The sequence below is a fragment of the Anomaloglossus baeobatrachus genome, chromosome 4, assembly GCF_048569485.1.
Source record: "Anomaloglossus baeobatrachus isolate aAnoBae1 chromosome 4, aAnoBae1.hap1, whole genome shotgun sequence".
Lineage (NCBI taxonomy): Eukaryota > Metazoa > Chordata > Amphibia > Anura > Aromobatidae > Anomaloglossus > Anomaloglossus baeobatrachus.
In genome coordinates, this window is record NC_134356.1 from 539704992 (window position 1) to 539722573 (window position 17582).

At 39.7% G+C, this 17582-nt stretch overlaps 1 protein-coding gene across 7 annotated transcripts in view; it reads left to right on the plus strand.

Moving 5' to 3' along the window:
• The window catches only part of NTRK3 (neurotrophic receptor tyrosine kinase 3), a 1080464-nt gene that overhangs the window by 868500 nt on the left and 194382 nt on the right, over positions 1–17582 (plus strand). For 2 of the 7 annotated variants that reach the window (XM_075345950.1, XM_075345951.1), the window contains exon 14: positions 12959–13678. The exons of the other annotated variants lie outside the window; for them this stretch is intronic. In XM_075345950.1, coding sequence (XP_075202065.1) covers positions 12959–13077 — 119 coding nt within the window. In that variant the 3' untranslated portion in view covers positions 13078–13678. Of the gene's footprint in view, positions 1–12958; positions 13679–17582 lie in introns of those variants that run through there. 7 annotated transcript variants of the gene reach the window in all.

Sequence of the window (17582 nt, forward strand, 5' to 3'; positions counted from 1 at the left end):
ACTAACAAAACAATGCATTGCTTTCAAACCTCAAATAATGCAAAGAAAACAAGTTCATACTCATTTAGAAACAACAATACTTGTTTAACTCAGGAAGAGTTCAGAAATCAATATTTTGTGGAATAACCATGATTTTTAATCACAGCTTTTAAGCGTCTTGGCATGCTTTCCACCAGTCCTTCACACTGCTAATGGATGACCTTATGCCATTCTTCATGCAAAAATGTAAGCAGTTTTTCTTTGTTTGATGGCTTGTAACTATCCATCTTCCTCTTGACTGCATTCCAAAGGTTTTCAATAGGGTTCAGGTCTGGAGATTGGGCTGGCCAGGACAGGATTTTGATGTGGTGGTCCTTCATCCACACATTGATTGACCTAGCTGTGGGGCATGGCGCATTGTCCTGCTGGAAAAAACAATCCTCAGAGTTGAGAAACATTGCTTGAGCAGAAGGAAGCAACTGTTTTTCCAGGATAACCTTGTATGCGGCTTGAGTCATACATCCTTTGCACAGTTTAATCTTCCCAATTTATGCCTTGCTGAAGCTTCCCCAGATCATCACCGATCCTTCACCAAATTTCACAATGGGTGAAAGACACTGTGGCTTGTACGCCTCTCCAGGTCTCCGTCTAAACACTAGATGACCAGGTGTTGAGCAAAGCTGAAAATTAGACTCATCAAAGAAGATTACCTTACTTTAGTCCTATATGGTCAAATTGTGCAAATAAAACTTTGTGAAGAGACATGTTGTCAGTAGTTTATAGAATAAAAGAACAATTTACATTTCACTTGAAAATATACCTATACAGAGAAAAATCAGAAAAACTGAAAATTTTGCAGTGGTCTCTTAATTTTTGCCAGAGCTGTATATATATTGAACCAAAGACAAATCAACTTAGCAATGAGAAGAACATAAGAAAAGGTGAAGTGAGCTGCCAGAACTAGTAGCTTTATGACATTGAAGGAATACATATTGAGTACCAGAGATAGCTGCAACTGTAAGCTGCAAACTGTTGGCCATAACAATATGCGAAACTATACCAATCAATAGCGATAGTAGAGAAAAATTATTATTGTGGAGTAAAAAGTAATTCCCATAAAATATTACTTTATTAAATCAATTAAAAACAGTATAACAATATAGGTCCAAAAAAATGCCAATACTAGCTAATAAATTTGAAAGGATATTAACATTCCCTGGCCTAAAAATAGCCTAAAAAGGCCCTATCCCCAATTTCACCTTCCTACCAATGGAGGAAGATAGCTCTAATATTTAGTGGCGCCTCCGTTCCATGGTGGCTAACCCTCCCTAAACTCCTAGTCCAGAAGGAAAATATAGAGTAAGGGCTGGAGAAGGAAAAACACAGCAATTCACAGGTAGCTTGTGAGGACAAAAGGGGTAAAAAAGTCCAAATATATGGGTTGACTTCTAAGCCCTTCCAAGGCACAATACTTAGCTTTGGATGGGAGAAAAGATTTTTCTTAGTTCAAGTTTTTTCATATAAGACAAACAGCGGTCTAAACCAATACCCAGTGGTCCATGTAGATATAATTAGTCATAAGTACTCCAAATCCTATGTGTAGTCCTCTTACAACTTGTATAGTCATCAGAACACACTTCATTAAATACATCAATGCCTCAGTATTTTCCTTAGGGACAAGGAGTTTAGGGAGGGTCAGCCACCGTGGAATGGGGGCGCCACTAAAAATTAGAGAGATGTTCCTTCATTGGTAGGTAGGTGAAATTGGGGATATGGTCTTTTTAAACTATTTTCAAGCCCGGGGAATGTTAATATCCTTTCATATTTATTAAATAATGTTGGCATTTTTTTGTACTTATATTGTTGTACTGTTTTTAATTGATTTAGTAAAGTAATATTTTTGTGAGAATTGCTCTTGTTACTCCACCATAATAATACGCGGCCCTAGTGCAGCTGTCACTGCAATGCTCCCCATGACAGTGCTTATATATATGGGAGCCTGTATGCCCATCTGCTTTGGGGGTGCAATTGTAACCTTTTTATCCCCAAAAGCGGTGATCATTAGTGATGATAGAGCACTACCCTGCTTGGGTACTCGGTACTCGTAATGAGCAGTTGAATGCTCGCATGGACGCAACTCGAGTACCCGAGTATAATGGAAGTCAATGGGGAACTCAAGCATTTTCCCAGGAACTCTTCCAGAAAAATTGAGTCCCCCATTGATTTCCATTTTACTCAGGTACTCAAGTCTCACCCATCCAAGCATGCAACTGCTCATTACGAGTGATGAACACTGGAGACACGGGGCTAAGTTGGTGCTCTCGTCCGCTGAACTGACCCCCTTTAGAAAGACAGCATGGCCCAGGGCTCATCCCAACTGAACGCACAACCTCCTTAACCGTGGGCGGAACACTGCTCAGACAACACAGAGTGAGGGAATCACAATATTAAGACTTTATTGGATCCCTGAATAATTAACGGCACATAACACATAACCAGCAAAACACAAATGTAACAGGCAACAGAGTTTCACCCTTCTGCTGGCTCACCAGGGATTTAGAATGTCCGTGCTTCAGAGCTTCCAGGGCTACTTACTCCAATCCAGCAGCACCCCGCTTTTGGCGGGCACCCACCGAGAATGGAATAACGCCAGATTTAGGAAGCTGGCTGAGGTCCACAAAGTCTGTAGCCAGGTGACCAAATTGTCCCAACCTGGGTTTCCTCCTTAAGTAGTCTCTGGTATGATGATCTAATCCTGGTAGCCGGAGTCAAAATCCCTAGACTGTGGATATGGCCTCCAATCGGAATCGAAGTCCCTAGATTGAAGCCATGTAGCCAAGTGATCCTGTAGTCGGAGCCAAAGTCCCTAGACCGAGTCCACAAGGCATCCTGGTTCTGATGCCCTAGCCAGCTCCTAAGAGCTTAGACTGGATCAATCAGCATCCATCAACAACTGGTGACTTAAAGAAGTTCCTTATTATAGCCATAGCCTTCCCTTTGGATATACTGTGCCCTCAGCGGATTGGTTGTGCAAGGTTGCTTCTCTTATTGGATGAATTTCAAGCTGCATGGATAATGTTCATTTAAATGATGTGGATAAAAAGACTGAGGATATCTACATGTGGTCTGCAAGTCACAGACTAGACAATGGTCACTGAGGTAATTTACATTAGATTAGCAATACACAACTACATTACAATGATTGCTCGGAAGGGTCTGGAGAAACAATAGTTTAGCAAACATGAGTTAACACACAGAAGAATACGTCTGGCTGAATTTTAAGAAACTTTAACCCATGCTAGGCATTGGTTGTCCATGTTGTCACAAACACCAGAGCTTGGTAGTGGTCACTCATCACTAGTGACCATGTATATGTATTTATGGGATTTTTGTATGCTGGTAGTCTCTGTTGGATCCATATTGTTTATGACTAGAACATATGTATGTGACAACCACTTGTTACAGCTAATTAAGTTATGTGTGGCTCTTTTTTCTAGTAACAGAAAATATTTAAGCTCACTACTGCTCTAAGCAAACCTGGGTTTAAAGAGTTTTTGCCTATATGATCCCATTCAGGTTTGCATTCTGAGACCATATGATGATGGCGTTACTGTAGCTGGAGCTCATTACAATTGCATAGTAAAGAAACACCTGTTTACAAAAAAATGAGAAACTACAGATAGCAAATCAAAATGCTTAAAGGGAATCTGTCAGCAGGTTTTTGTTATGTAAAATGAAGCCAGGGTTAAAACAGGATTCAAGGAGGCCCGTCTTGTCAAGGTCCCATTTGTTGTTTAATTTCTATGTTTGTTTAAGCATCAAGACCTTTATCATTGCTTTGGCTACAAAGTCACTCCCTCCTCTGATTGACACTTTTTTGTCAATATATAATCTCTATTGGTGTGGGCAGGACAGCTCTCTCAGCTCTGATGAATGACTAAATGTAAAAATTCTGATTGTGTCAGAACGGCTGTACCCAGTGATCTAAGTGATATATTGTTGTATTCAGGATCTCTTTGCCTATATTATGCTGCTCTCAGATGAGGTAGGAAATACCTGCTTACAGATTTCTTTTAACACCATACTTTTCAGTCAGTGGTCCTGTAAATTAAATCAATGAGTGACCCAAATCTTGACTCTGGTTTTCCTAATACAGAGAAGGTAGCAGCTAAGTTTTATATGGATATTTACCAAGGCAGTGCTCAGGAGCACATTATAAAATTACTATTGTAATCATTAAAAATGTAAAGCTAGATTATAATCAGATAGCTATAGTAAGTTGCATGTGATTATTTCATTCTTGCTTTGCTTTTTCCTCTGAACCTTCCTACACTTTCTCTGTTGTTCTCAATTGTGTTATCCCTTGACTGTATTGTGGTCATGGAAAAGTGTGGAAACAGAAAAACTGACCTCCAGCCCTCCACAACTGCATGTAAATAGTACTGTGCATACAGAAACCTCTCATTCTATGCGCTGTAAGGCCTGCGCCACACATCCGTGCCTCCGGCACGTGTTTGTCATTTTTTACACGTACCGGCGGCACGGAGACACTTTAACCAATGCTACCCTATTGTAGCAGGCACACACACGTAAAACCACACGGAACGTGTGTCCGTGTGCGTTTGTACGTGTGTGCGTTTTTGAAAGCGCTGACATGTCCGTTTTTTCACCGGCAGCACGGGTGTCACACGGCCCGCACCCGCACCACACGGGTGTAGTGTGGATGCGGTCCCGTGTGACACGCGCCGGAGAAAACACACATGTCATTGAAAAAAAAACAAAACATTAACTCACCTTCTCTAGCCCTCCTGTCTCTGCCGCTGCTGCCTCTTGCTGCCGACCGCTGCTCATTATTCTCATTGAATATTCACTTCACTGCCTGGCAGCAGCAGCAGTGGGGAGACGGGAGGGCTGGAGACTGAGGATCAGCACCATGGACAGCAGCGCGGACATCAGGAAGGACCAGGTGAGTATAATAATTACCGATTCTACGTGTGCTATTGCGGATAGCACACGTAGAACACACGTGTCACGCACGTACCAGAGACACGTACTTACCTGCACGCAACACGCAGGGAAAATACGTGTCTCTCGGCACGTGCGTGAATTTCACGTGAGTGTGGCAGAGGCCTAAGAAAGAGTCCAGCAGAAATCCGCTGGAAAAAAAAAGTTGTGCAGACACAACTATTTTTGTCCAGTTTTAAGTGATTAATCTCAGATGGATCCTTTTTTTTTCCACATTGGAGTCTATGAAAAATGGATCCTTTACAAAAAAAAGAAAAACTGATAGCTAAATAGCAATCAATTAACAAATCTGCTTTCCAGAGATTTGAATGTTAAAAAAACAGATCCTGCAAAAATCAATTATTTAAAAACAGACAAAAAAGTGGTGTCTGCACAAACTTTTTTGCCAACAGATTGCTGCTGGATCTGTCCTAACAGATGCTTACTGGACGTGTGAACTTAGCCTTAGATGCCTGCGATATAACTCTACAGCTGAGCATTCTCACTATGCTATTTCTCTGTCTTCTGTAGCTGCATTACACATTCTTCCCTGCCTCATCATACAATCTATTCCTCGTGGAAGTTGTGCTACTGACACAAAATGGGCTAAAGAACCCAGGGAAACCTATACTGGCCCTAAGGTTGAGATACCTGCGCTCAGTCTAACACCTGGAGATACCCTTGAAGGTAGGAAGGTCCGGGCCCCCAACCTAAGCCCTATCTCGTGTCCTTGTCCCTAATGGTAAGACCCCCCTCTACAACCCACCACCCGGGGGGAAGAAACAAGAACAGAAGTCTATAACCCCACTGACAAATTAAAACAAAACAGGGGTAACAACGACAACTACTCGAACACACGGCAATCACACACCAAGGATCCACTAAAAGTGCTTAAGGGGAAACAACAAAAAAAGAGGGGAAGGACAACAGACTACTGGGTAACATCCATGCCGTACAACCAGCACACCTAGAACTGCTGCAGCCCTCAAAGCGAGTGTCTGAGACATGCATAATCCAGCTCCTTTCTCCTCCTGGCCAAGATTCACAATTAATGAAAATAACCGACACCATCTGGTGGAAGTAGAGGGTGTTTATAAAACCAGGGCATGGTCCCAACTGGAAACACCTGAACAGGATTCAGGAGCTGCAGGAAGGTAAACTGACATTAACCCTCTCCTTCCTAAAGGAAAGGGGATTAATTTAATCAGCAGAGTCTGACAAGATAAAGTGAGACTCAGACGCATAACTCTGCAACAGAGAAAAGACCGTGACATAAATAATCTCCATTATCAAAGATGTTAATACATAAATAGAAGGAAAAGATATCGGCACATCCAACGTAAAATAATTTCTTTCTTTATTGTCACGTAGTATTAAAAACGTCCATCCTTATTTAGAAGACCCTGACGCATTTCCAATGCAAAAGAGCGTCTTTAATCATAGGCTGTCTATGATTAAGGACGCACTTTTGCATTGGAAACGCCTCAGGTTCTTCTAAATATGGATAGACTTTTTTGATATTTCGTGATAATAAAGAAAGAAATTATTTTACGTTGGATGTGCCGATATCTTTTCCTTCTATTCAAGTTATAGTCCACCTGGCGGTCTTCATATCGTTGCACTCCATGGATGTGTGTGGTGACCTATTCCATTGGGTGTGTCAAGCTTTCCTCCACCTCGTCTGTTGTTAATACATAAACTTGATTTCCCAAAATGTATAATGTCACTGGTTCATTTAAACCAATATCCTCCTCTCTGGGTTGCCAATTCCAGGACAGTCTGTAAAAATAAGGCAAAAATGCCCTGTCCCCAAAAAGTTTAAGATGTCTGTGATTTTTTTTGAGGCTGCAAAATCTTATACAGATTATTTTCACTTTAATTATCATCATTTTCTAGTTTACAATGAGTGCAGCTGATGTCTTTATATCAGAATTATGGGCAGTAGACATGTATCACTTATAATCATAATGATTTATTATGGTTTTCCAATGTGTCTGGAAAAAATGTTTTCTGTCCATAATTTTTTCACAAGTTGTCCACAAAAAAAAAAAAAGTCAGCATGGCAGCCCTGCGTCATGTTCGGAGGCTGTATAGCAGTGCAGGTACCATAATTTAATCTTCTGCTACCTGTTTCCTCAGTGAGGAACTGCATACTCACTAGAAGCAATGCTACTGAGAAAAATACTGTGGCAATAAAGCACGTGATTCAGCATCTGTCAACTACATGGGCCTCATGTATTATATTGGCCCCTACATTTCTAACACTGTTACATGAAATTACCTAAAACGATATCTGGTGCTTGTATCTTTTAGAATATTTCTAACTTTATCCTTAATTTACTGAGAAGTACGCATAAAGCATGGTTATTTATTATCAAATATGGTGTTCCCTTTTAGTAAATGTTAATCCTTGGCTTCAGGTTATTCTAAAGAAATAAACCATGCTCTACTCACCTGCCCGGGGCCAAGCCTCACCGCTGCTCCTAGTGTCTGGCATTGGCTGTGGTGCTGACATCACATCTATAGTGCAGAAGCCAATCGGTGAGCTTAATGGCTCTGAGTGGGATGTCCCCTTTCAAAGAGCATTCCTATGAATCAGAGGATTCAAATTAACACAAATGGAATAACTACTGTAATTTTTTTAATTAATATCCAGATATCCATAAGTCAAAAAAGGGGATATTAGAAAATACCTCCACACATGGCACACTCTGAACAATACAAGAAAAACAGGGAAAAAGGAAGAGTAAAGTGGAAAAGTTAACGGCTATAATGATGACACTGGCACAAAAGGGAAAATTGGCAGACCAATCAATGGACACAAGTGTGAATTACAATTGTACAACTATGTATGGGACAGCCATATAAAGGTTCAAAGCATGAGTGTAATCATAATCAGAGATTAGAGCAGATACAAACAATTCATGGATTCAAATGTATATAACAAGCGTTACAGTAGACATATTGGTAATATGTAGGGCAACAAATTATTATAAATATAAAGTGCAGTAAGCTAGAGATGGTGGAAAACCCCACAGGTATATATTGCACAAAGTATTGCACGCAGCCCTAGCAGCATAAAGTAACAGGATGTATCATCATCATGAGATCATCACACCCATGAATATACCAACATAAGGTGCAATAGATAACAGCAGAGAGGTCCCCCAATACCTGGACCCCAACGTACATTTCACGATCTTTGAAGTGTAATCATTTCATCAGAGGGGATGGAGAACTGCACGCTGTCCATGTTTTTAAACATGGTGCCGGACCGCCCACACCACACCATCATCACTGTTGGCACAGGTGCACTGATCAGGTCCCGAGATCCAATGGGCTGTCAGCTGTCAACGCTTGTCTGCGCATGATTACACCTATGCTTTGTACCTTTATATGGCTGTGCCAGAGTTGTACAATTGTAATTCACACATTTGTCCATTGATTGGTCTGCCAATTTTCCTCTTTTGGCAGTGTCATCATTAAAGCAGTTCCCTTTTGCACTTTCTCTGCCTTTTCTTATGTTTCCCTGTAATAGTTTTGTAGCAAGTTGGGAAATTTTCAGCTATCTATAAATTAGGTGACCACGTGCAGATCACTGGGACCAACGCTAATCCGAGAATGGGGCTCTACAAGGCCTCCTCTGAATAGACCAGTGCTCTACTTGGCTATTTCTGGCAGTCCCACAGACATGGATGAAGCAGTGGTATGCATGCTCCATTGCCGCTCCAGATTGGATGGCTCACAGCAACAAAAGGATAACAGTGTTTACCTGCTCAAGCCAGGGCAGGTAGACTCTGTTGCCATTTTATTTCTGTAAATTATTCTTTAATGTTTTGGCGAAAATGTAATTTCTCTTTTTGTAGTTTAGCTTTCATATTATCCATTCAGATTGGACATTACATTTTCAGGATCAGTGACGAGTTTCAGCAATCAGCAAATTATTACCTATTTTATGGATATATATGATAACTTCCTAACTTGATGCAAAGTCTTAAAAGATGATTGGTTAGATATTGGAGAATTCATGGAGATCTACACATTCTTTGGCATGTTCATAGTGTACTTATCACATGCATTCACAGATAATACCTATGTGATACATGACTGTGTTACATCTATAGGCTATAGTTTACCAGAGCAAGTAGATATATTTCTAAACAATTAGTATACAAACACTGCAAATGTGTATTAGTCTCCATTCATATTTAGGCGCCCTTTACACATCAGTGTTTCCTGTATTTGTGGTGCCCATTTTTACTCTTAGTGGAGACACAGTCATACACATACTCATTAAGATTTATGTTGATTTTCACACCTCTGTATTTTCACAAGGACTTTGTGTCTATGTGATCCACAGGGAGACATGTCAATTTTTACCATCAGCACTGATGACAAGGGCTAATAGAAGACTGCGGGTCAGTGAAAAACACGCACAACACACAGATACCATCCACGTGACATGGACAAGAACTAAAGGCATTGAAGAAATGAATGGTTTTTATGTGTTAAAGATGTGCAAAGAGGATAGATAGATAGATAGATAGATAAGATAAATGAAAAATAGCAAATAGGTAGATAGCTAGATAGATTTTACATCTATTAACCAAATAAATAATTAAAAGAAAAAAAACAACAACATGGGATCCTCTCTATATTAGATAACCAGCAAAGCTAAAGCAGGCAGCTTCAAGAATGGGAAATACCAGCCTGGAGCCAGCACAGAAGTGGTGCATCACATTAGATACACTAATTTTGGCACTTCACTTTGGCTCTTCCCAATTGCCAGGGGTTTGGCAATCCAGGTAATGGTTCTTGGGCTTGATGTCAGCTTTGCAGTGTCCAGAAACAAAGCTTACATCAAGTCCATGTGCTTGTAATGGAGAGGTGTCTATCAGACATCCTCATTACTACGAACCCAGTAGTCCAAAAAAAAAGAAACAAAACGCACCCAAAAATTCTATCACCACTTTATTTAAAAAAAAAGCAGGTCCACCGTAGTCCATAGAATTTGACATAGTCTAGGCAATCCGTCTTATTCCACAAATGAAATCCTGCAAATAGCAGAAACTTAAAAACAGAAAAAATAAGTAAGACACTGTCCCTAATTAATTTTATTCCCCAAAAAATAATAAATCCCCAGCAGGTCCTACCCAGTCCAGCAGTTTCAACAAACAAAGGCTTTGTTGCATCTCTCTGACTTTCCATATACTTTGCTTGCAGGCACTTCTAGATCATGCTGTGCTGCATAAGGCCCAGCTCCTGTGAAGAGTGATTTCTTCATTAACATTATCAGTTTTCAGAGTCATCGAGTCCCCCACCATGCAGCGTGACCCGAAATGTCTGGAGAGCAGTAATGTCATTGCTCTTCAGAGGCACTGGGTCTCATGAAGCACAGTGAGACCTGGATGTTCCTGTAAGCAAAGTTTATGGGGTGTCAGATTGATGAACCGTAGACTTTGTCAGAATCGCTGGACTACGTTGGACCTCTGGGGGGATATTTTTTTTTTTAATAAAGTGGTGAATGAAGGAAAGTGTACTACTATTTTATTTTTTTGTGGTATTATGTTATTGTTTTTTTGAAGTCTTCCATTTGTGGACTACAATGGATTCTCTAAACTACGATGGACCTCCTTATTTTTCTTATAATAAAATGGTGAATGATGGGAGATAAAGTGTTGATGAGGATTTTCGATAAAGTAGTTTTTTGGTGTATGTGTTTCTTTTTTTTTGAGTACTGGGTTAGTAAAGGGGGTGTTAGATAGACACTTCTCCATTACTAACAACAGAGCTTGATTTCAGTTGGGTTTTTGAATGCTACACAGCTGACATCAACCTTCAAAACCATTGCCATGATTATCAACGCACCAGGGCATTGGAAAAGCTGCAGTGAAGCGCAAGAATTGGTCTATCTCGTGATGCTCCACTTTTAGCGTGACAGTGGGTTAATATTTTAAGACTGGGAAAGGCCCAATAGCCGTGGACCTTCCCAGCCTACTAATAATATCAGCTCACAGCTGTCTGCTTTACGTTTGCTAGTTATCAAAAATGGGCGGAATCTCACAGTTTTTTCTTTGGTATTTATTTATTTGAGTAATAGATGTAAATTCTCGATATCTATCTATCTATCTATCTATTTATCTATATCTCTATCTATCATCACTTTATCATCTATCTATCTATCTATCTATCTATTTTCTCTCTATCCATCTATCTATTTATCTTTGTACATCGTTAACACATTTGAACCATTCCTTTCTGTGTCATGCATTTTTCCCGTTACGTGTCACACAGATGGCACATGTACCGGAGACATGTACACATGGACAGCACATGTACCGGAGACATGTACACATGGACAGCACACGTACTGGAGACATGTGCACATGGATGGCACACGTACTAGAGACATGTGCACATGGACGGCACACAGAGGACACAGATGGCACATATGTACACACAGATAGTCACATGGATAGACAAAATGGAACCTTCCACTTGTGTGTTTTATGTGCACATGTGTGAAGTGGGCATTACAGTGTAAGTTCTGGATAGTGTTCTAGTACTCTTAATGGCAAGAATAGAGCCGTATACAGCATCATTCTTACATTTAAAAATACTTTTGTGAAACACTTGGATCAACTTGATATTTCATAAGTGAGTATTTAATATCTCTTTATGTTTTATCACAATTATCATCCGCATATTCATCCTTACCATCAATGTAATCATTGCATCAGTTTTGCAATCCATATGCATTGATTTATTTGTCAGGTTGTTTTGCCCATAATCTTGCTCCAAATGCTCTTTTTTATTTATTGCTAAATTTATATGCTCAGCTCATATTTTTGATCTACTGTTTACTATCTTGAAAACGACTTTAAAAATGTTTTTTTTGAGGGTTATCTGGATTTTTCTATGTAGTAAACTGTTTCAAAATTGCAGTACAATGACATGAACAAGCTGCTCTGGCAGATATGTCATGTGTATAAACCAGAGCGGAGTTTTAAGATAAGAAAATACAAAACTTTACTTAAACATCCATATTAAAAAAAAGTTCAAAATAGGAATACATTAGAAGACAATGCATGAATACAAAAAAGAGCAATGCATAAGTATAAGTGGTGGGTGTAGGCACCCTAACTGCAAGCTGAGCCAGATATAATGGTAGAGATTATTAGATCTGAACCCTCTAGCATGTATAATAACTTTACATTGGACAGAGTACGCCATCAGGTATAAATAAGCCTTGGGATACAGATCACATCAATTGCAGTACATACCAGGAAAGTGCTCAGTGCAATAAGTTGCCAAATGGATTTCTCCTGAAAAAAGACCCCGACGCACGTTTCGCATAAAAAAAATCACTGCTTAATCATGGTTAAGCAGTTCCTTTTGTATTCATGTATTGTATTCCAATGTCCTTTCTAGTCCTATTTTGGACTTTCTTTTAATATGGATGTTTGAATAAAGTTTTGTATTTTTTTTACCTTAGAACGCTGCTTCTCTGGTTTATAATTATTTTGGAGTGGTCCTATTGTAGCTGTTTTTGAATATGATTGTCAATTAACAGCTCATTATTTAAAATGTGCCTTTTGGATTTTTTGTGTTTAACATATGTTATGTGGATTATGAAATATTTTTCATTTTTGCTTGCTTTTTTGTATTTTTGCCATCGTTGACCTACTGTCTGTCTCTTATTTCTTAATTTTAAACAAAATATTTTAAAGTGTAATTAAAAATGATGGCCCTTTCTAATTATGGCAAAATGTGTGGTATGTATTATAGTTGAAAAGTCCAAATTACTTTTTTCTGTCACCTATACTCTTATTGGACTTATTTCATAATCTGTTCCCTTTACAAAAAAAAATAATAAACTAGACAATATTTATTTGCTTATTTTTTCCTTAAAGTACCTTCCTATTTTTGTTTTTCCTTCCTTTATTTTGCCTTTGTTTTTTCTTTTTTTTTGTAGGTTTCAGAGAATATATGTTGAACACAATAAGCCTTCCCGGACACCCCAAACCTCTTAACCAAGGCATTTATGTTCACGACGTCGGTGTTTATTTCAGCAAAGGACGCCACGTCTTTTAAGCCTCTAAAGTTCCTTGTTTATGTTGTCAAGTTTAGGCTGTTGTCTCAAAATGTGAAGGGAGGCACAGAAAACTTTTGGATGGAGGTTTCACAAGACTGCACTAGTCCTCTGTTGTAAACTTTACATACGGCAGAAACATATTTCTGTCAAAAGATAAATGTTGCTTTAACTACAGTAGCTACTGCTTTCAAAATTATCCAGACATGCCACAGCAACAGCAGCAGGAGCAGCAACTTATAATAAAACAAAGGAGACAGACTCGAAAGGAGCCATCTTTATAATAAACACTAGTTGTATTTGTTTAAAAAAAAAAAATCCTTTAGTCGTGTTTTTCCTGTTTGGAATCTGTGTTTGAGTTTTCTGTGATCCTGTGACTTCACATCACCTTATTAATGATGTCATCACCCTTTGAAATGGCAACCTAAAGAGATCTCATAACGCAGGGCCTTGTATGTCAAGGAAGTCTCTAAATAATGAAGACTGGTAAGAAAAGGGCATCATAGGTTTCTGGAACTGTACAAATGACATATGAGAAGTGAAATCTTACTTTTTTAACAGGAGAAATTGTAATTATTTTTCAATGAAATGTTTTACAAATCTTTTGTGCGTCAGAATTTTTATTATTTGTATTATTTTGTTTTCTAGGGGTACGTTACGTGGGGAGGGCAGGGAGCAGCACGTGAGGTCAAAATGGTGCAATCACAAAAAGCAATATTTGCTTTGTATAAATTGGTCTATTGTAGGGAATGATACATGCGGTTTTACTCTGTTATAGTCACCCTGTATAATCAGGAATTACGTAATAATTAGTGATGGTTGAGCACAAAAGTGCACGGATGCTTGGTACTCAAATTGAGCGAATTGGGCTGCTTGAGTGTTCAATTCGAGTACCGAGCACAATAAGATTCAATAGGGGACTTGGCGATTTTCTTTTGCCATTTTCCTACCTGCCTTGGACACAGCTCCTGGGCACAACAGTTGCCACAGCAGCAGACATCGCCTGGCTAAACCTGTTCCATCTTCCTGAGCTCCATCAGTCTCCAACATCCAACAGGCAGCTGGGAACACCCACAACTTCCGTTCCGTGTGCACCGTCCAAATGTTCCCCACTCTAAGTAACTATGCAGTTAGTTCTACTTGAGTCTGCATTCATCTCTCTTTTCTGGAATGGGGACTAGAGCAGAACTAACTGCACAGTTACTTTAGCCGGGGGGAATATTTGGACTGTGTATATGAAATGGAAGTTGCCAGGCGATGCTAAATGCATTTGCATGATGGAAACTGATGGAGGCCGGGAACGTCTGTGGTGGCTGAGCGCTGTGCCCAGGGCAGGTAAGAGGAATGGGTCGAGCAAATAGCTTGAGCAACTTCAGTACACAATCAAGCGCTGCATGTCTCGAGCACACTAATGCTGGATCAAGTAATGAGCAGTATCGAGCAGGCTCGCCCATCACTATTAGTAATTCTTAAAATACATGAAACATAAAACTGAAAGAAATACTTTCTTTCTTGGCCAGAGCAACTAATTACGGCATAGCTTTTATTCTATATTTTGCTTTTGAAACTTGAAAGCCCCATTGTCATTGGTTGCTGTATGCAACTGAAGTTTTTTTTACACAAGCTGATAATTGGCGAATGAGCATTCATAGGATAATTAAATGCCGGTGTTAACATGGCGGCAATCACCAAACAAGCAATGAAAACTTTCTTTGATTGGGTGATTTAATTTGTACTACAGCATAAATATCATCATTATCAGCCGCACTATCTTTCTAAACAGGGAATGTGCTTCTGATAAGATGATAGAACGATAGCATCAGCAATCATTTTATTTCAAAGATATCAAATCTGCCAAGATTAAAATTCATCAAATTGTGCAGATTTTACAGGGTAATTCAATTTGTAAAGAAATTGTTCAATGCAAATTGAATAAATTGAATGTTCCTTAATATATTCTAGAATCTACAAAAAAGAAAAAAATAATACTCTCTTCTCTTCATCTGACCTCCTGGAGCCCACCGTCCGGTCCTAGGCATCTCCGCTTTTTCCAATCTCTGTCACGCACATCCTTTGGACTCTTCACTTCAGGCCCTGGCTTACAGACTCGACAATGCCTCTCACATCACTACTCTGCTTGAGTATGTGTGTCGTAATGTCATGACATCACGACATGTTGCAATGACAACATGGTGCATAGTGAGGTGCAAGACTATGTAGAGCCTGAAGCCAGGACCTGTAGGGAATAGTTCAAAAGGAGGATGTGCATGACTGGAAAGGGTAAAGGGGAGGAGCGTAGAATTAGTAGTGGCTAGACATGGGAGGTGAGTATTATTTCTTTTTTTTAAAGGCATTGCCCAGACTAGTAAAGACTTGTGAAACATCACAGCATGCACACAGTGTGCTGTCAGGATTCCCTGGTGCCAGCGGCGAGAGTGGTCAGATATGTGACAACAAGTATAGATTTACATTAGGGATGATCGAATACCTCAAATATTCGGCTCCGCGAATATTTTCCGAATAGGTCGCCGATATGCAAATATTCGATGCGCAATGTAAGTTTATGGGAAGCCTGAATAGTTCCGAATAGTTCTTATTCTAATTTCTCATAGACTTACATTGAGCATCGAATATTCGCGAATAGTCGAATAGCGGCGACCTATTCGGTAAATATTTGCAAATCCGAATATTTGAGGTATTCGATTATCCCTAATTTACATACATCCAGCCACATTCTGAGTAGACGTACACTCAATTCACCTATATTGAACAAGGCTGCAGGTGTCTAGTCAGAACATGACTGCATGTACACAAATTGCATACTAGCAGTCACACAACTGCCTGCCCCTGGCACCGGAGAATCCTGACAATGTGCAGTATGCATGCATTGTGGATTCACAGTCTGCAGTCATATAGAGTGATTGCAGACTTTAACTTCAGGCCTGGATAACACTTTTAACTGTTTGCCTGACCCTACACAGTTTAGCAAAATGTCAACCACAGCTTGCTGCTACTTTGCTTAATTCTCAAATACAATTTTTTGTAGACTTCGAGGAGAACTCAACTCCACTTGAATAAATGTGTTCATCTGTAAGTTTGTCCCTATGATTGCTCATCACCATGTGCAAACAACTGAAAAATGAGAGCCAAAGAACTTGACTATATTTGATTGGTGGCCATTATTAACATTAAATCGGCCTTTGTAAATGGGCCAATAGACTGTTTATTTTTAGACAGTTTCATAACTTTGCCCCAAGATGTCAAATGTAGAAATTTTCATATATGTTCTAAATTAGTTTCCATTGACTACTTCTTTGTCAGTTAATGGCAAAGCAGGGTGAACGTAGCAGAGTATGTCCATGTATATCTATACAAAGAGCTGAAAAAAACTTTGTCAGATAGAGATCCAAAAGCAGCATGCATACAGCTCTGCCATGCACACATAGCCTGTGCAGTGCACATGGGGTTAACATGGTTCTGTGATAGGAGCCATAGCCAATCCTTCTGCCACTGTATGGTGCCTCCATATGGCATCATATTATAGCATATTCTTCCCTAGGGGCAATGCTTCTAGATGAGAATATCACTTTTATATGGCATATGGCATGCCAATGCCTACTGAATATATCTAATAGGAAGCATATGGAGGTATGGTATGAGCCAAACTGTGAGCTTGTACAGAGCCGAGACGTGGTTGTGTGCATAAGATCTTAGGCGATTATGTCATCCAGGCCACCAACATAAAAACTAGTGCTGCATGCACTTCATTTGTACTTAATGTTCTATTGCACTTTTGTCTAAAATACAGTGTCTGCTTCATTGCTCAGCATATCAATTTACAATCCCTTTAACTATCAGAGTTTCTTCAGATAAATGGAATTATCATTTGTGTCAACATATCCATATACTTTTATTTGTATTAACTGTCAAGAAATATCTGCCAAAATGCGTCTCTCCCGTGTCATAGAGAACTAGAATAGATAGTATTAAGCAGGATCAGACTAATGCCACATGCACACATTGGGTAATTGGTAAGGTTTTTACCTCAGTATTTGGAAGCCAAAACCCAAAGTGGAACCATCAGAGGAAAATAATAATACTGTGTTTTTCTAAAAATAAGACAGTGTCTATTACTTTTTTGGCTCCAAAAAAGCACTAGGGCTTTTTTTTGGAGTAGGCCTTATTCTTGGAGAAAAATGGTTGGGGGTAAGTTTACCCCCTAAAAAAGGAGACCCCCTTTTCCCAGGAGACTTATACTTAATAGACCCCGGTCGTCTGCGTAGCTCCAAGACTCTCTCTGTGATCTCCGGTGGGCACTCCCAGCAGGTATACTGCACACCGTTCTCCCCTGCTTCTGGCCGACACAGTCACATACATTAGATCAGGCACACGCAGTCATACACACACAATCACCGATCAGATTGCACACACACACACACACACACTCAATAGTCACTCACCACATCCGGTGATACAGAATGCCTCCGGACGCAGGGAAATGTGGGAG